Source organism: Ammospiza nelsoni, chromosome 14 (assembly GCF_027579445.1).
Source record: "Ammospiza nelsoni isolate bAmmNel1 chromosome 14, bAmmNel1.pri, whole genome shotgun sequence".
NCBI lineage: Eukaryota > Metazoa > Chordata > Aves > Passeriformes > Passerellidae > Ammospiza > Ammospiza nelsoni.
This window is the reverse complement of record NC_080646.1, coordinates 7,590,562-7,609,434: the sequence shown is the minus strand read 5'-3', so window position 1 is coordinate 7,609,434 and position 18,873 is coordinate 7,590,562. Positions and strand designations below refer to the sequence as shown.

General features: G+C 48.5%; 2 protein-coding genes across 2 annotated transcripts; one reads left to right on the top strand and one right to left on the bottom strand.

Annotated features, from left to right (window-relative positions):
* Positions 1-1,392: 1,392 nt before the first annotated feature.
* Positions 1,393-5,017, bottom strand: MRPS11 (mitochondrial ribosomal protein S11). Its single transcript, XM_059482103.1, has 6 exons — positions 4,950-5,017; positions 4,703-4,813; positions 4,377-4,466; positions 3,569-3,698; positions 2,184-2,249; positions 1,393-1,754 (listed from the first exon to the last, which is right to left on the bottom strand). The coding sequence occupies exons 1-6, from the start codon at positions 4,994-4,996 to the stop codon at positions 1,647-1,649; spliced, it is 552 nt and encodes a 183-aa protein (XP_059338086.1). The 5' UTR covers positions 4,997-5,017; the 3' UTR covers positions 1,393-1,646.
* Positions 5,018-5,057: 40 nt separating this feature from the next.
* Positions 5,058-7,640, top strand: MRPL46 (mitochondrial ribosomal protein L46). Its single transcript, XM_059482215.1, has 4 exons — positions 5,058-5,256; positions 6,062-6,254; positions 6,778-6,951; positions 7,199-7,640. Exons 1-4 carry the CDS (start codon positions 5,059-5,061, stop codon positions 7,447-7,449), a joined length of 816 nt encoding a protein of 271 aa, XP_059338198.1. The 5' UTR covers position 5,058; the 3' UTR covers positions 7,450-7,640.
* Positions 7,641-18,873: the final 11,233 nt, after the last annotated feature.

Here is an 18,873-nt window from a genome sequence, read left to right as displayed (position 1 = left end):
AACACATCACACATCCCTTCCCCAGCCAGCTGACTGCATACTGAGAGAGTTCAGCTTGGCAGTTCATGGCTGACCGGCTATCTTCTTCTTAAAAAGCAGAATATTAAGTGACTAGTGCAGCTGTATTTCTGGAGTGAGGGGGAAACTCTCCTAGTGTGGCAAACATCTATGGTGGAGCCTCTCTTCCTCACTGTCAAATCTGTGACAGCTCAAGGAACTTCCCTCTAAGATCACCTACCCTCCCTTCAAATTCAGAGAGTTGGACTAAAGTAGATTTGTCTGAATCTTGTTTTCTCCTGTCAAATGCAACTCAACAGGCTTTTCTAAGCAGAGTGATTTCTTTCAAAACCTGCTGTATGCCATTCAGCCCCATGAAGGAGGTTCACTGCCTTGTTGCTATGGTACCCTTTCTCTAAAGATGAAGAAAATAGTTAACTATGCAATTTAAGAAACTACAGAGGAATGACAGAATGAGAAATAATAGAAAGGAGGATTCTGCATTTGCAACAGAACTGCTGGTTGCTCTGAAATATACCACGTTTACAGGTGAAATACTTGCCCAGAGCACGCTGTATAGTGCCAGGGCTTCTCTGGCAGCAGGGATTTCAGTGAGGTGCCCTTTGCTAGGCACTGTGCCTCTGCCATCCAGCAAATCCATCCTGTAGTCAGTTACTGCTTTTACCTTCCCTGCTTAATGCTCCTGACAGATTTCCTTGGCAGAAATTCTGGATGGAGCTGGGACAGCGATAATACATCACAGACCCACAAGCTCCTGCTGCTTGTGGATACACAGAGATACAGTTCAAGACTTAAGTGCTTTGTATCTCCTTGGCAGCATTTCATTATTCCTTGGGCCTACTAACCCCTGCTTGCTTTCCCCAGGACCCTGGAAAATCCAGTTTGTGGTGCACAAGGCAGGGCCAAAGAGATTGCAAGCATCAAACCTGGCAAGATCCCAACAGCCCCTTTAGAAAGTGAGGTGCTTTCCTTTGCCAAGAGCAGTGGCAGGTCAGTACAGCTTGGGTGAAACAAAGCACTGCAACAGATCTGTGCCAGGAACCAGGAATGGATCCAGGCTGGTGCTCTGTGAACAGGGAGAGCTGCCTCTCCTAGGGCACACGTACCTCTGTGAGCCAGGGGGAAGGAAAGAGTTACCCCATACCTTGTTTCCCAATGTGAGCAGTGAGACAAAGAGGGAAGGAACATGACCTGACCCTGTGCAGTTGTTTACTACAGATGACTACAAGGAGATTGAAATCTCAGGCTCTCCTTCTGTCTGACAAGGACACTAATGGCATGGAGGGCTAGACAAGAGCCACATATGGTGGTAAGAGGAAGAGAGCAGTTGAAAGGAAGTAATAAGCCAAAATACTTCTAGGAACACAGCAGGAATGGCTGTCAGAAGAGCAACATTTTAATCAACAAACTTTGTAGACAAGAGGCTTCCCACTAAGGGAACACACGGATTCCTGCTTTCACCAGCAGCTTCTACCTCCTGCATTTTCAAGGCTCAGCATGGTCTCTCCAAGCTTCCCTCAACAAGTATTTCCAGGGAGGGTGGCCTTCCAGAATCAGTCACAGAAGCAACATTCAAGTCAGTCCCTGGTGAACTGACACTGAAAGCTGTGTGTCCCTTGCCCTGCCCCTCACACTCTCCTGGCTTTCCGTGGGCGGCAGCCGTTGTGGGGGACCGGGCTGTTGTCGGTGATGGAGATGATCTCCAAACCTCCCATTGTCAGCCCCTTGATGGCAGCCTGCAATGAAAGCAGATGACAGCTATCAACACACAGAACAGCAGAGAAGGGGAAAAGCTCAGGGCAAACCAATTTCGTCCCCCATCTAAAAATCAACTTGTTCCAATGCTTCTCACTTCTTAATTCTTAAAAATAAGTAACTCATTCAGAAAACCCAGTTTAAACTTATCTGCTCTAGTCCTTTCTTGAGCATTCCTACTGATTTTCCTACTTTAGCCATAAGAAGTCCCAAATACAGCTTTTATTCTACCTCCAACATGGTATTACTGCAAAATTATAATGACTCTAAAAATTCATTACTGGGCACTTGGGTGAGGAATCCTTTACATCAGCTTCAGAAAAACAAAGTTAATTGAAACCAGCCTGAGTTTAGAAAACATCCATGATAGCTGAGAAAATAAAGTATGGAAAAGAAACTCCAACACCTACTTTGCGTCCTGGTCCCAGTCCTTTGACCATGACTCGCACGTGCAATACACCCTTCCCACGTGCTTTCTGTGAAAAGAACAACTAGTTAGTGTTCTCTCTGACAAACTCTGGCTCCCCTGGTGTCTTTCATTTTCATAGTAGTATTTAAATAAAATTAAAGATTAGGTAATATGGAGATTATGGAGAGAGAAGACATACATGAGGATTACTGCAGAGACACTAAGAGCAAACGAGGCTGGGCCATGGCAGTTCAAGAGAACTTCTGTGCTAAACTGTGAGCTCTGCACACAGAGAAAGCTCTCAAATCAAACTATCTGTGACCTAAAGCCAGAGCAAAAAAGGACATATCCATGGATACGTGACTGAAGTGGCAAGGGACTAACAATGACTAATTCTAAGTTGTTTTCCCTTCTCTAATGTGGCGACTTCTCCCCTGTGAGCGGTGGATTCTTTCTGGAGGGTAAATGAGAGAGCAGGCAAGCTTTAGATTTGCTGTGCAGGAGTCCACACCTTCAGGGCAAAAATTCTAGGGGTTTTCAAATTGGAAATGAAGAACTGCTGTACAGCACAGCCCTGCTGCCACCACGTGGAGGGAGCCACCTCTGGCTCTCCTTCTCATTGTGCTCTGGTGCAATTAACGTACTAACTACTTCAACAGTGACAGAATCAATCTGTCCAAGCACAGCTACACAGCTATTATCAGGCTCCAATGAGCACAGATTAATAGTGAAGATGTTCTTATATCCCTCTGAGTCAACCACAATAAGCTGTTGGCCAGCAGTGGCACCAAACTCCTCTGGCATGAAAGGCTGAAGTGAGTTCCACCTAATTTAGGGTAAGGATTTTCAGTTTAACCTTGCCTTGTTCTGCTGTAATGAGGACTATGACACAGCCAGCCTCAGCTCCTCCACCTGGACACCCACGTTTTTTTTTCAGAAAGAGTTACAATAAAGGACATGCAGCTGGAATGAACAGGTGCAAGAACATCACTTCCTCTGACTGGAACTGCTGGCTGGAGCTCACTTCTGTGGCAGAGAGCAGATATAAAATATCCAGACAATAACTACAGCTACTTCTCAGCCCCCTAAGGTGCAAAACTTGAACTGCTGCTGATTCAGGGTCTACTACATTCCCCAAATGACTGAGAAATGTTCACTTAGGAAAAGAGGAGGCTGTGCAGACCGGTGCTAGGGAAGGACAGGCTCCAAGTTACAATCACACATTTCCAATCAGCTCAGCTTCAACTTGGGGCATTTCTAACAGCTCTTTCAAACACACTTTGTGTGCAAATGAAACTCCAGCACCACAGCGAGCCAGGGCTGTGCCCAGGGGCAGGGCAGGCAGGCAGAGCCCCTCTGGAGGTGGGGATCACAGTGGGCACTCACCACTGCTGCTGCCATGGCTGCAGTCTGTGCGGCGATGGCTGTGCCCTTCTTGGCGTTCTGGAAGCCCTCTGTGCCGCAGGACGTGCGGGAGAACGGCTGGTTGTCAAAGCTCACCACCTGGATGTGTGTGCTGCAGAGGGACAGGGCAGAGGGAAGAAGCAAGCTGGAACAAAGCTTTATTCTCCAGTTTCTCACTCACCTTACTGGCATAACTGATTTCTGTCTCTCTTTTAAAGTATCCCACTCAAACCCACTGCAGAGACCACCCAGCAGTGACCTGGTCATCTTACAGACCCTGGCAGAACCTTTCTGGAGAAGGTGTGCTTTATCTCACTCAGTCCTTTCAGATCCACCTCTCACTGCATTTTATCTCTTCTATTAAAAAATATGCACAAGACACTTTTAGAACTTGAAAGAGCCTTAAGCAGTAACATATCACAGGAGCAATCACTGATGAAACACAGCTGTCTCATGGAGAATATGATAATTTTTTTAACACCTGCACACAAATAATGCTATAGCATGGGCTGGAAGTAACCTGCTGGTAAAACTATCAGCATCTGATTATTCATATCAGAATGTAATCAAAACATATAAAAACAATCTCACTGCTTTTAAGACACTCCAAGAACAGGTATGCTCCCCGAACACCACTGAGGTTTAAATCAGTATCATCTTCCCAGCTATGAACACAACTCCCTTGGCTGTTTTCCTCTGAGCCTTTAGATCGCAATGATGACAGGCCAAACCCCGGGTTCGAAGCTTTGATTTCACACGAGAGCAGGAATGGAGCAGCTCATTTGCTTACTTGTTGTACGTTGCTTTGATGTGAGCTACCGGGACCTCTTCATAAACCTTGCCATCCCACCTCATGGAGTTCCTCTGCAGGATTAAAGAGCTGAGAAGCGAAGTAAGAGTTGTCAGGTCTCGTTCTTTAAATATTACAAAGTTTCATTTCATATCGGAAAATAAAGAAAGAAGGGAGCAAACCTCCGAAAAACACAAGCTGCGTTTCTGATTGAGTCAAGCGGCTCCCTCCCCTTCCTCGGCTGAAAACCCACCGAAGGCGATAAAACCTCGCAGCAAGAGGCAGATGGCAGCGCCCTCCCGGCGCGGCCTGGCCTCGGCTCTCACCTCTGCTCGGTCGCGCTCTGCTTCTCCGTCTCCTTGGCAGCCGCCCCCGCCGCGTCCTGCAGCCTCGGGGGGCCGGAGCGGAGCCCGCGGCACAGGGCGGCGGCGCGGCCCCTGAGGAGACAACCGCGGTGAGCGCTGGGCGACAGCGGGCAGCCCCCAGCGGCCACCCCACAGCGAGGGGGGCCCTCCCCGCTGTCCCCTCGCTGTCCCCCCGCTCCCCACTGCCCGTCCCGCCCGCTCCGCTCACCCCCAGCCCAGCACGCGTAACCCGGCCAGCGCCATGGCCGCGCTCATGGCGGCGCTCGGCCCGCGCCGGGGAGCGGCCGCGCGGAGCACGCCGGGAGCGAGGAGGAGACATGGCGGGGCATTGTGGGGCGCGGGCCATGGCGGCGGCGACCCTGGGGCTGCGGGCGGCGGGCAGCGCTCGCTGGGTTTGTAGCGCTGCCGCGCCGCGCCCCTGGAAGCTTTTTGGGGCGATGTGCTTGTTGAGGCTTCCCCGAATCACGCAGCCTCTGGAAAAGGAGGAGGAAGAGGTGGCGGCGCTCATGGAGCAGGTAGAGGGGGATGTGGGGGTGTTGATGGGGAAATGGCGCCCTCAGTCTGAGGCATGAGGGGAGAGGGACGTCAGGGGCTGGTGGCCTCGCACACACCGTCTGTGATGTTGCTCCCCGAGTGCTCTGCGTGCGATTTGCCCCACATCTCGTGGGTGTTGGAGGTGTCCCTGTTGCCCGATTGATAAATGACACAAAACTCGGATAAGTTTTGTGGGTGCTTTATTAAGGGCCCGGGGAACTGGGGGACTCACGTCCCAAAGTCCAAGCCCCCGAATTCGCGTATGGGTGCTTCCCTCTTATACATGCGATTCACAACAAAGTCTCTAAGGAACAGTTTCCCCGTTCCCCTTGCCTGGTCACAGACCCCTTGTGATACATTCCTTGGTTCACAAATAAGGTCATTAATCCTCTGCTTATCTTATTCTAAGAGCATTGTATGCTGCCTCTAGACAGTTTAGCATTCTTACCTTCTTGCACTACTTTAATTATTTATTAAATCTCTAAGACTACCTGCTAGGTAACACACAAAACCCAACACACACTTTCAACGGCTACAAAACTACTTTTTAACAAACCAGTTCACACACAACTCACTATAATTAAATATTTTGCTAAATTTCATTTCTTTTCCAACATCCCCATGGTCACCTCCATGGTGCTGGTGTCTCTCTCACGCTCCTGCTGCAAGCAGGGAAGCCCTGCTCAACCTCAGGAGATTCCTATTGCCTTATTTTCCTGAGTTGGAAATAATTTAATTCTGCCTATAGTGCTTGTGGTTTAAGAATTCTTTATGTTGCTCTTCTAGATAGAGCTGGAGAGGAGCCACTATTCAGATCATGAAATGCGTAAGCTGGAGGAGGAGGAGCAGCTGAAGAAGAAGATGGAAAGCTTGTATGACGAGGACGAAGCTCGTGGCAAGACGGTCATCATGGCTCAGGACCTGGAGGAGAAGTGGGAGCAGAAGTTTCTGCGGTTCAAAGCTGCCCCACGGATAACAGGTACAGCCTGGAGTTTGTGGAGGGTGATAACAGCCAGATTGTTTGCCAGAGTGCAATTCAATAGAAGGAAGGCATTTTTGCGTCTCTTTTTTTGTTTGTTTTAAAGAGAGTCTTGACTCTGTGGCAGCACATGTGCAATTAACTGTTTGACAGGGAAATCAGCGTTCCCATGCTGCAAAAAATGTGTATTTTCCTGAAGGTAAAATGATGAACATACATGTGGTTTCCAGACAAGAGAAATGTTTGGTCATTTGGTTCCCAAGCTCTACTTGGTGCTCTTGATTTTTGTGAAGATGGAGATCCAGGCTACTTATTATAGAGTCCTTCTGGATAGGAAAACAGCAGCTGAATCTTGCAATGACTTCTAGAGTGACTGAGAGCATTCTTGTCTAGATTTCTGTCATATTCCATGTACCCACATTTGTGCATTGTTTCTGGGTATGAGGCACACAGGGTTGATAACCAAGGGGCTCAGAGCATGCTGCAGGAGACTTTGTTTCCAGCATGTGTTGATTTTTGGCAGATGCTGACAAAAGCAACGATCGAACGTCGTTGAACAGGAAGCTGGACCGCAACCTGATGCTTCTGGTGAAACAGAAAATTGGTAACCAGGAGCTGTGGCTCCTGCCTCAAGTGGAGTGGCAGCCTGGAGAGACGCTACGGAGCACGGCTGAGCGAGCCATGGCTATGTTTTTGGGTGTGTAGCTTGACCCTCCCTCTTGTTTGTCCCAGTGGTTTCCTTCCACTTCTCTCCCACTCTAAGAGGACTCTCTGGTCTCCAAATGAGCTGTTTTTTCATGAGAAAAAACAACATTTTTTCACAGTATTTCTGCCAAAGAGGGAACACTGGCTTATGCAGTGTTGTTGTTATACAGGGAGCAGTTATTGTTGTTCTGTGTTCTTATGTCTTACTTTCTTTCTCTTGCATTGCTGGCTTCTTGCAGGAGATCACATTCAAGCCAAAGTCCTGGGGAATGCACCATTTGGGATTTACAAGTATAAATTCCCCAAGGCCATCAGAACTGAGAATAACGTGGGAGCCAAAGTCTTCTTCTTCAAAGCCTTCCTCCAAAGCAGTGATTTGTCCCAGGCAAAGCTGAAGGCAGATCACCTGTGGGTCACAAAGAAGGAGTTGGGAGATTACCTGCAGTCAGAATACCTGAAAAAAGTCAATAGATTCCTCCTGGACTTGTGAGCAATGGCCTGTGCTCCAGCAGATGGGGAAAGTGTGGGACATGGCTCCAGGGAGGAGCATGGCTGGTGCTTTGCATGGTCTGGGTGTGTGAGATGTTCACTTGGGTTCTGGAGGATAATTTGCCTTTGCCTTATTTCCCAATTCTCTTCACTGGCCCTGTACTGAATAAATATTAAAATTTATACTCGGAAGTGAAGCTTTCCTGAGGGAGTTCTTTGCTCTTGTTGAATTCTCCTCCTCCACCTCTTCTGGAAATGCATGATCCTTTCCTCTCCCAGGAGTGTGATTCCCTGGGGCTGTGCTACCCAGAAGGTTTGCTTTCCTCTCCAGACTCCTGCCACAGCTCAGCCTCAAAGGGTTTCTCCTTGCTGTAGCTAATGCTTATCACTGGCACCTGCTCTCTGATAAGAGCAGCACTGGAGGGTTATCTGTGTGTCCAGGTGGGAACAGACTCTCCTGAACGCCAGCCAGGACAGGAAGGGTTTCTGGGGGGATGTAACAGGGATATTCACACCTTACTAACTTCTGCCTCAGGTAGCCTGACCCTATTACCCCAGTTTCTTTATTAGAAGATCTATCCTGGGCTTGTGTGATGCTGTCTTGGCCCTCTGGGGCTGGTTCTGTTGTTGGAGTTTTTTTCTGGTTGTAAATGTTGCTGTTCAGTAGTCAAGAGTGCTGCTGGACCTCTCAGGGAATGAGCTTGCTCCAGCAGCAGGGAGAGAGGGAGGAAATAACTGTCATAAATCATTCAGAGAGAGTTTGGACTCCAGGGGTGGAACTGGAGATTGCTGTGTGTACTTTATCAATCCTCTGGGAGCTGTTGAGCTCCAGGCTCAACAAATTAAAGTTATCCTTAATCACTCTGCAAGACACTGGGGTGGAGGGTAGCACAGCAGCCTTCTATTTTCCAATGCTGGACAGTCTGGGAGCTGCAGGTTTGCCATAAATTACCAACAAATATTGGCTCCTGGAAGCATCCTCACAGGCCTGGCAAGGAGGCTGAGACTGCAGCAGGGAGCAGTGGCAAGGAGGAAATACATGTGGAGCAGAACATGTGCCTGAAAGGCTGCAGATTTTTGGTTGCTCTCTGAGGTCAGCACTGCTGAAGGGAGCCCTATTGCCTTCTCCAGGACCTGAAGCTGCTGAAGCAGAGGGAGGTGAGTCCTTTTCTCAGGCTGTGCCCCTCCTGTGGGGTGCATGGGTGCAGTCAGTACAGATTTTCTCTGCCACTCTTGTTTCAGGCTGTCCCTGGCTCCAGAAGATGCAGCTGAGACCTTGTGGCCACAGGTTTAAGACATGCCCTTAGCTAAAGAGCCTGCCCTGTTTCCCACACCAAGGCAGGTTTTGTATTGCTGGGACAAAACTTTGAAAGCATAGAAAATGCTGTTTAATCTGTGTTGGCTCCCAAAAGACAGAGCACAAATGAAAGAAAAGGCTGCACTGAAACCTTGCTGATCTTCAGACACAGGCAGTTCCTATTTCTGGATTACTCAGGCTGCAAGTCTTTGGGCATTGTCTGTGCTGAGAGATGTGTACCTCCTTCAGCAGTGGAAAGGTCAGAATCAACAGCAACCTTCATTTTAAATGCTTTTCCCTTGTCCTCAGACCTTCTCACAGGTAGCACGTGTGTGAGAAGCTTGGTCTTTTCTGAAAGCTGAAAGTGTTTTTTCATCACCTGAAATAAAAATTCCTGCTTGCAACCTGTGTGGGAACAGCACCATCTATTTATTTATTTAAATTATTTTCATTTTTCCTGTAGTTGATTTTATTTAAAGCCACTCAGCCAGTTGCTGCAAACAATCACAGATCCTGTAACTCAGAGGCTTTTGCTCAGTTCTCCTTTGTGATCTCTTTTCTTCCCAGTCTTGGGGAGAGGGAAGCTGGAGGATCCTAGAGGATGGTTTGCATCTTCTCATTTCCTCTACTCCCAAACTCCTGCAGCAGGTCACTGAGGCTGTTCTTTTCCTTTGGGAACTTGGCGGCTGCAGGCTGCCTTTCCACTCAGCATGAACCTGTTCCCATACTCGGAGCTGCAGAAGTCTGAGCAGGCTGGTGGTAAGTGCTGAAAAGGCAGCACAAAGCCTGAGAGCCTTTCCTGAGAGAGCAGAAGGAACCTGTGGAGTTGTGGCTGTGTGAGAGCTTCTGCAGTCCAGCACAAAGAGCAGGGGGAGCATTTTACTTTGTTGAAACACAAAAACCCCCTTGCAAATGTGATGGAGAACCACCAGAGTTTGTCTGGGTATTGAGGGAGGCTGGAGCTTGTTTGCACTCAAACCCTGGAGGGTTTTTCTCACCTTGACAAAGTCCCCTCACATGAGATCTCTGCCAGAACCTGAGGCTGCACCAAGTGCCTGGGGAAGAAACTGAGTTTGTTGTGGTTCTTCAGTGCAAGGCAGGGTGAGATCAATTGAAGAGCTCTCCTGTGAAGGGTGCACTGCAGAGAGGAGTTTTGGAAAGGACCTGTAACTCCTCACTTTGAGAGCAGCAATGCTCTTATCTAAGCAGTCCCAGGTAAGATCTGTGCTGCTGTTACCCACTCCTGACTGTGCACACCAGAGAGGATGTGCAGCTCAGGCTGCAGAGGCTTTCTGCTCCTCAAAGCCAGTTTTGGTATGGGATGCTTCCATTCTTAAGGGTCATACACAAAAAGCCTCATCCTTTCTCTCTCCAAGGGGAAGGAAGCATCTGAAGATGTCCTGGCCCTGGTGTGATGCAGTGCAGCAGCTGTTGCTGAAAGTCTCCAGTAGCAGACACAAATGGAAGGAGCAGTTGCATTCTCAAGCTCTGGCATCTAAGCCATTGCTTAAACCACCATGTTAGAAGAGAGAGCTGAGGGTTTTCTTTGTGGCAAGTTGACACTAACACTCCCCTCCAGTGGAGAAGAAATAACAAGTCCTAATAAAAACACTTCTCAGCTTCACAGATACAGTTTTCCTTTACTTTTACAAAATTGTTGCTTAGCTGAAATCCCTTCTTGTCTGTGTAAGTTTCGGGGGTTGGTGCTCTCTTAGCAGAGCCCTGCTTATACGTTTTGTGATAGTTTGAACTGTGAACACTTTCTCACATAATGGGAAACTCCAGTAAAAAAAAACAAAAAAAAAAAAAACAACCTGCTGTTTGTTGCTCCTTCTGGCTTCTTTATTGCCCCAAGCAATGAAAGTCTTCAGAATTGGGAAGATAAATACATGTGGAGTCAGGAGAGGTCTTTGGAGCCACAGGCTACACCTCTTCCTGCTCTCAGAACACCTGTGGGAGGAGAGATGCTACTCTCCCAAACAGAACCGTGAGCAGGGATGCATGCTGGGGGTGCAGTAGCATCCTGAGGCATCTCTGGCTGCCAGGCCAGGGGTGAGCTGGCTCAGGGACAATGGGAACTGTGCTGTCCCAGCTGCTGCAGCCTTTGGCCTTACTCCCTGTCCTGGAGGATGAATCATCTCCAGCAGCATCAGTCCCTTTGCCTTTATGTTCAAGCTCCCATTCTTGTGCTGGATCTCTTTTTTCGGAAGGAATTTTTGTGCAGGTGCTGCTCTTTCCTGCTGTGCTCTGCTGTGCTCTGCTGCCTGCTGTGCTCTGCTGCCTGCAGGGGATGGAGCCTGGGCTGCTCTGCTCATGGCAGCCCAGAGACCCAGCAGAAGATTGGTGGGAAATCTGCTTGAGGTCACCAGTGATATGAGCAGACTAAATCCCATCCTTTTGTTTTTGGGGACACCTTTTTCCTCCCTTTTCTTGTGAAACCCCTGTGGGTTGGTATAACCAGCATGTTGGAAAGACACAGAGTGGGGCAGTCAGGAGGCAAGGTTTGAGTGAATCTCTGCAAAAGCAAGAATGGATATAAAATATGGGGTACTGCTGGGAAACATGTACTCAGGGTCAAATTTCCTCAGAAGCTTTGTTGATACTTCCCAATCCTTGACATCCATCCCTCAAAAAGGAAAGACAGGAATTTTTGAGGTGACTGTGAAATGCTGACAGCAGGAACCCCCTTCAGGTAGTTCCAGTTACAGCTTTGCTGTCAAGGCTACTTTTCCCTAACAGATCTTGTGGGGTATAAAATCCTTTGTCAGGACTTCATAAGCAATGCTTGAAGACCCAGGGGAATTTCTCAATTGAATTATGAAGTGTCTTTCAGCAATAAAGCTTCAAAACTGAGGCACAGCAATGAAGCCTCTATGGAGAGAATGCAGGGCTTTAGGACTCACCATCAGAGCCCACTCCAGGAGCAGGACTGTGCACTGCCAGCAACTGGCTCTTTAGCTGGCTGCTGAACATCCAATTTCATAATTAACCAATGCCAAAGTTGAGGAACAGATTTTTCAACTAACAGTTTGAATTTTAAGCTGAACGCTGTTGGAGCTTAAGGTGGTTGTTGATATTGAAAGAAGATCATCTTCTGAGGGGCTGCTTTTGCTCTCGGGCAACTGGGCAGAGGGACATTGGGGACATCATGACATGAGGCATGGGCCAGCACTGCTGCTGCCTGCTGGCTTTCTGCTCCCTCTCATCTATCAAAGTAATTATACCCATTACATTTCTCCTTTCAGGTTTTACCCTCCCAAATGTTATTCCTCAGCAGTAAACCTGTGGGGTGAGTGAATTATTGGGGAAAAAACCTAGGTGTAATCCAGGTTCAATGGGCACATAGAAAAAACACACTGGGTTTGGAGGGTGGCTCAGCCAGCGTCCTGCTTCCGCAGGCAAATAGAAATTTATCTTGATGTGTGTATATATCTAGTTTCGTGATCTGTGAGCTCTTAATAATTGGTTTGGTTACCTGCTGGCAGTATTCTCTCTGTGTAGAGTTTTCCCTAGCCCCCAGTTAATATAATGGGTCACAAATCCCATTTGCTTTTGAATTCTGAGTAATCCTTTTGTTAATGTTGCCTATTGCTGTTCTGGAAGCACTGGAGGAAACCGGAACCATGTGCTAATCAGGAAATTTGGTTCTGAAGGTTCTGAAGCTGCTGCCCTGCCCCACCTGCCCTTTCCAAATGCCCAGTTTGTGTCAGACCCAAAGCTCCCCTCTGCAAAACAGCAACTGCTTCCCAAGCTGGGAAGTGGCAGGGCTTCAAGCTTCAAGTGGCACAGGCTGCAAATGTTGGATGAGCTTGAGCAAAGAGGGATCTGGTGAGGAGTGGGCAGCCAAGATGTGAGGAGTTTGGAGAGGAGGGAAATTGGGTGCTCAGGGTGTCTGATCCCATCAGTGCCCTGTGTGGAAGGGCAGTGAGTCCCCCATTTTAGGAGGTGGCACCCATGGGGACACACTTTTCAGCCTCTGCTCCATCAGCACTCTTGTCCCTCCTTAGGGAATGTGGTGCAGCAGGCAGTGCCTTCCACCAGAATGCTGGAGGGTCTGTGGCTGGCAGAGGCAGGAGGCAGAGAGCAAGATGGGCATTACCTGTCCCAGATCTTTCTGGATTTCATATCTGTTAATTTTCTCTGCCTGCAAATAGGATTATGGTGAGTCTTGCCTGTTCTCTCCTGCCCTTTTGGGTAGGTAGTTATCTGAACCTTTTCAGAGGAGCAAGAAGCTGCCAGACACCCCCTAAGGTGATTCCAGGTACATCCCTGCTGAAGGAAGGAAGGGAGAGCATCAGCTCCCGAGATTGCCTGAAGACAAAGTTAAAATCACCAGCTACAGGAGCTTGGCAGGGACTGTGCTCTTGCTGCAGTGATTACCCATGGATTGAACTGGGTGGGAATCTTCAGGGGTATGTCCAAGCACCAGAATATTCCAAGTCACAAAGTCGGTGCTTCTTGATTACTTTTGTTTTTTTCCTGATTTTCTCTAAGTTTTCAGTCTCCTGCACAGCTGATAAGCCTCACCCTTCACCCTTTCCCCTCATGCTTCCATTTGTCTCCCTATTTTTAGCCTGTCTGTGGCACTCTTCACACAATGCCTGTGTGCACTGCTTTGATCAGAGCTGCTGACGATGATGACATGGCCTTGAAGGCAGCAGCTTGCAGCAAGTCAAGCTGTGTTGTATTTAGTTAGCTTCTTGTAGCTGGGCATGGTGTCACAACCCAGGCAGGCACACAGCATCGCCTCTCCTCACTCCCATGCTGTTTTCCTTGATAGTTCCCACCAGGACTTGGGCTATTGGACTCCAAACCCATTCCCTGGCTCTGGCCCAGAGTGAGGAGCATGGCAGGGAATTATCAGTGCTGGGAGCTTGATGCTCAAATGTCTCTGGCTCTAATCTAAGAGCTAAATTCCCCCGAGCAAGGAGGTGGATGCTGCTTGCTGCCTGTGAAACAGCTCAGTGCTAGGCACTAGATGGCAGGCAGTGACTGGGAAATCCTTCCAGTGGAGTTTTATTTCCCTTTCCCCTTAAAACAACCTCCTGCTCTAGCTCTAGCACGCTCCAGCGTGGGAACCTGGAGCATGGAATAAGGATCAACAGTTTTTAACTGCTGCGTTCAAGCTTGTACCTCTCACGTTGAAGGATCCCAGTGATTGGCAGATGGTTGTCTTTGCTCCACTGAGGCTTGACAAGAAGCAGGAGAGTCCAAGGAGCTTCTAGTGCAGGGAAAAAGAGGCAGGGAGCAGGCAGGCAACATGTGAGAATAGAGGGTGGATGGAGGGCAGGTGCTGAGGTCTGCTCAGGGCACTGTGCAGGGATAGGGAGGGATAGGGGTGCATCCATATGGAATAGAGATAGAGGCAAAAAAATGATTGTGTGTGTTTGATGCAAACAAGGGGGAGTCAAGCAACCCCTAAGGATGAATTTCCTATAAGCCTAGCTGTGCAGCAGTTGCTTTGGAGAGGGCAGTGTTGAGGTTTCAGCCACATGCTGTCCCTCACCTTGTGATGGGGAGGGTGATCACCAGACTCTGGCTGTGACCAGTCACTGGGGAGGGCCTGATCCTCTCTCCAGACTGGCACAGTATGCCTTTGATTTACTTGGGCTGGGTTTGGGGGTTTATCCCCAAAAGTACTTATAAAAGTGGACTCATGTAGAAGAATATATGTATACCCTACTCTACCTCAGTGGTGAAGCAGCATGTGCTCCCATGCACTGTTGGAGTCAGGAGTGCAAAACCCCTTCTTTATTGGCCAGGGGTTTATATTCAGCATGTCCCTGTACCCTGCTGTGTGCCGCTCCCACCTCTGTGGAGCTCAGGACAAGGCAGCACCCATGGTGCCAGGTGCCTGGCTGTCCTGTTCCCAGGCACCAGCACAGAGCCACAGCCCCTGTGCCACACTCTGGGTGTTGTAGGTCCTCTGTAAGCACCTTCCAACAAAAAGGGGATTATCTTTAGCTTGTTAGAGTCCTTGCAGGGAGGGAGAATAAGGCTCTTTGCTCTGAAACGTTCTCTTCCTTGGGATTACAAGATAATGCATATGAAACGACATTAGCTCAGCCAGGTTTATGGATTATTTGAAAATCAAATTCTTTTAATCTCATCCACCATCTGGCAGCAGCGTAACAGCCAGCAGCCAGCTCGCTGCTGCTCCTACCCTGACTGTGTCGGAGGCACTGAAAGTGTCACAGCTGGCGAAGGGACACCTGCATCCCTGGCTGTCACCCTGCACCCTGGCACCAGCACCCAGCTCTGCCTTGTCCTGATTTCTTCCCCAGACAGTGTGAAGGGAACGTGTCTCTGAGGAACTGGAGGGAGGCCTTGGCAAGCACTGGGGATGAACAGACGGACGAGGAACATTTCACTGCTTGTGCCTGTGTGCCCATGAGGCTCAAAGCCAGAGGGGTTCCCTGGCCTTGGATAAAGGTTAAGGTCAGAGCAGGGGGACTGCCAGTCCCACTGATGTGATTTGCAATGATCTCCTGGCTGGGCAGGGAGGGGTGAGGGTGCAGAGTTTTTTCCAGGGACGTTGTGGTTCCTTGTGGATATTAACTGGGAGCTGCCAGGGTGCATCTGTGCCCAGTGGTGGGGCTGGAGGCTCCATGGGTACCAGAGAGGCAGGGAGCACTTGTGCTGTTTGCCAGGGGCAGTACAAGCAGGAATTCTGTCCCCAAGGGGCAGGGCAGGGTGGGACAGCCTGCCAGAGGCGCAGCATGGAGCTCTTGTGAGGCATTGACATGGACAGCACCACAGAGCTCAACCTGGCTCCCTGTCCCTGGCTCACAGATGGCACTGGAGAGTGGTGAGGGATCCCTATGGGAAACTGGAGCTACCAGAACTGGGGGTGAGTGAGTGAGTGAGTGAGTGAGTGAGTGAGTGAGTGAGTGGTGTGTGCTGGGCACTGTCATCCCCACTCCAACTCCCCATCTGATTTTTCAGATGCCAAGCCAGCTGGACTGCAGATCTGCTTGGTTCTCCTGTTTTTGGTTTCTGTGCTGAGCATCAATACAACCATCCATCTCCTGCTGTCTCCTCCAGAACACTTCTGTACCTACTACCAAGGAGCGCTCTAATCTCAGTGCCCATTTAACATGAATAAAAAGCCGTCTGGGACAATAGGTCACGGTTATACAATTTAGCTCAAGTAGAGAAAAGGCCTTTATGGCTGTGAATACATGAATACTTAAAATATATATATAACATTGGTTAACATCAGGACTTATAAGCATAATATATATATATAGCACTGGGCTAACAGTCTTGAATCTCTTCACAGAAGGCTGTAGCTGTTCTGCCTGTCAGCTTTGGCCCAGTGACTCTTCACGGCTGGAGTCAAAATTTGCCCTGCTGCCCATTTTTTGCAGGGCTTTAGGTGTGGTGAGCAGTTGTTACAGGCAGGGAGCTCTGTGACTGCTGCTTGTGCCCTGAAGAGAGTTGCATGCAAATATAAAATTAAAAAAAAAAAAGAAAAACAAGAAAAAGAAAAATGAATAGCTTTAAAGAAAAGAAATTGTCACTTCTGTAGGTAATTAATTACTAATTATACAATCTCGGCATTGTCTGTATCATTACAATTACTTGGTTTTTCAATACATTGTAGCTTTAATTAAATAAACCCTTAGATTCTTCTTTTTTCTCCTCCCCTCTAACACAAAGTAATTTTATTTTTTTAGTGCCAAAGAATAAATTAATTGTGTCATTAGTGACTTCTACATTGTCACTCCTGAAAAGGTTATTTCCAGGTTGTTTGTATGAAGGGGCTGGAGAATGGTTGTGAAATGTTATTTGATACCAAGACTCCTGGGAATTACCTGTCTGTGTCTGGGGATGCTGGTGGAGAAATGTGGGGAGATTTGCCAGTGGGATTTGCCAGTGCTGGGGCACAAATGGCAAGAAGGGGATGCTAGGGCTGGATGGAGGAAGCTGGCTATCCCCTTGCTTATTTGCATGTCTGTGAATAAATATATTTAATTTTGATGTGGAAATGCCCTCTAGAAGGCATCCTCAGACCCTCCAGAAAGGTGAATGGCAGTGAAGCTGTGGCTGCTTCTGTGTGCTCCCCCTGCTACAGGTGGAAAGGAAAGGAAGGAAAGGAAGGAAAGGAAGGAAAGGAAGGAAAGGAAGGAAAGGAAGGAAAGGAAGGAAAGGAAGGAAAGGAAGGAAAGGAAGGAAAGGAAGGAAAAGAAGGAAAATCCCCAGGGGGCTGTGAGCTGGTGGGGATGGCATGTCACTCCCTGCCCCACCACCTGCAGGGGACACTGCAGACCCCAGGCAGGAAGAGGGGAATTTAGCATGCAGCTAGTGATAGGGATAGATCTTAATAGATCTGCACTTATTATTTGGAAAAGAAAATCAGGATTACAGGCTTATGAAGGATTAGCAAGCATGAATGCATATTTCTGCATATAGTGCTCCTTTTGTAAGCCCATTGTGCCATTAGGCTGATATAGAGTTATACCATTACCAGCATGACATCAGTGTATCAGATAGTCTTGATTAGAAGGCCCAGCAGCTGCACAAAGAAAAACAGGGCATTCCTGCAAGCCTGCTGATCCTCTCCTCTTTGTACCTCGTGGTTTGCCTCAAAAACACTTTGGTTTTCAGACAGCATCCACACTACCAGTAGGACAGACACCCTGTGAGCACTGGCCCACCTCCTGGGCCTGTCACAGTGACCACATGGAGGTTTTTAATATTTCAGCTGCCCCGTCCTGTGGGTTTTAAAGTAGCAGCCGGAAAGTGGATGCATGAGGATCCCCAAGTGTCTGCCCTGAGCTGTAATGGTGGACAGAGATCTTGGATTGCTCAGAAGAGGCTGGATCACTCATGGATGTATGTGCAGGGGCCTTTCAGTGTGGCTGAAGCTGCATTTCTGGTTTCAGCTGGAATACAAAACGATCCTCATAAAGGTGGTGTGTCTGCAGGCTTCAAGCACTGCATGTCCTCAAGGACAGCAGCTGCCAGGTCTTAGCTCTGGAGCCCCAGAGATGTGTGAGCTGCCTGGAGGTGTACAGAATTTGATGCAAATGTGGAAAACTTCAAGAGCCTGCCTGTACTTCATAGCCTGCAAGTCTTGGCCCCCCCATGACTGTCAGTGTGTGGGTAACCTTAGCAAACCCAAGCCCTTGGTTGGAAGCTTCCCTAGAGGTGGCCTTTGTTAGTAGAGTTGTGCTGAGCAAGAAACCGGGATGGAGGAGCAGGAAGTGAGTGGTTATGAGATTTCAGAGCCTCTATGTGTATGAGTACAAGTTTTGATTTTTACTAAATATTTTCCCCTTTAGTTCAAACCATTGTGATTTTTTCCAGGGAAATGTAATAAGAGCCCATGTGTTTCTAACTAAATGGCAGCCTGTGCTTAGCAAACAACCCAGGGTCCAGTTTGGATGGGATCCCTGCGTTGATGTTGCTGGAAATCAAATAAGTTGAATAAGGCAGCTTTTCCTGGAGCTACCCAGAGCTGTTTGTTTATTGGGCCAAAGGGAGTGAGGAGCCCCTGGAGCACCCAGGGCTGCAGCAGGCTCTGTGGGACAGCAGGATGTCTCTGTTCTGCTCTGATGTCCTTTCCCTGCTGTCAGTCAGCTGTCACAGCATCCCAGGAACGATCCCAGTGCTGCAGGCAGCCAGCTCCATCCATGGGCTCCCCTTAGCACTCCTGCCTCTCACTTTGAGAGTGATTTCAGCAAGAAAATTTGACTTTTCCTACCTCTGTGGTCCACAAAATGCAACCACCTAGGGGTCTCCCACCTCCACACTGGGATGGAGAGCATCCCTTCAGAGTGAGTGACCTGCTGCTGCCAGAGGTGCTGGTCCCTTGGGCAGCCACTTCCATTCTGCCTCTTCTTCTTGCTGCAGGTTCCCTCCCCTCTCATCCACTGATCTCCTGCAAGTGTCACTTTGCTGACCCTTTAGGCTTGAACTGGGACCAGTTTCCTCTTTGCCCTGTCATGGTCCTGGTGCCTTTAGAGCTCAGATCACTTTTGAGTGTGAGATTCCAAAATACTTTGAAATACTTGAAAAACAGTATACACTTTTTTCCTCTCCATTGAAGTGTATGTCTGTGGGGGTTTTGTTATTTTTTCCTTGAACATGTTTAAAGTTTCTTTCAGCCATAATTTCTCCTTG

What these genes read in the sequence shown, in the direction of transcription:
- MRPL46 (XM_059482215.1), top strand. Translation starts at nt 5,059, where the DNA reads ATGGCGGGGCATTGTGGGGCGCGGGCCATGGCGGCGGCGACCCTGGGG. An exon ending in TGGCGGCGCTCATGGAGCAG is followed by an intron (nt 5,257 to 6,061) that starts GTAGAGGGGGAT and finishes TTGCTCTTCTAG; the next exon opens with ATAGAGCTGGAGAGGAGCCA. An exon ending in AGCCATGGCTATGTTTTTGG is followed by an intron (nt 6,952 to 7,198) that starts GTGTGTAGCTTG and finishes GGCTTCTTGCAG; the next exon opens with GAGATCACATTCAAGCCAAA.
- MRPS11 (XM_059482103.1), bottom strand. Translation starts at nt 4,996, where the DNA reads ATGAGCGCGGCCATGGCGCTGGCCGGGTTACGCGTGCTGGGCTGGGG. An exon ending in TTACGCGTGCTGGGCTGGGG is followed by an intron (nt 4,814 to 4,949) that starts GTGAGCGGAGCG and finishes TTGTCTCCTCAG; the next exon opens with GGGCCGCGCCGCCGCCCTGT. An exon ending in CAGCCATGGCAGCAGCAGTG is followed by an intron (nt 2,250 to 3,568) that starts GTGAGTGCCCAC and finishes TTCTTTTCACAG; the next exon opens with AAAGCACGTGGGAAGGGTGT.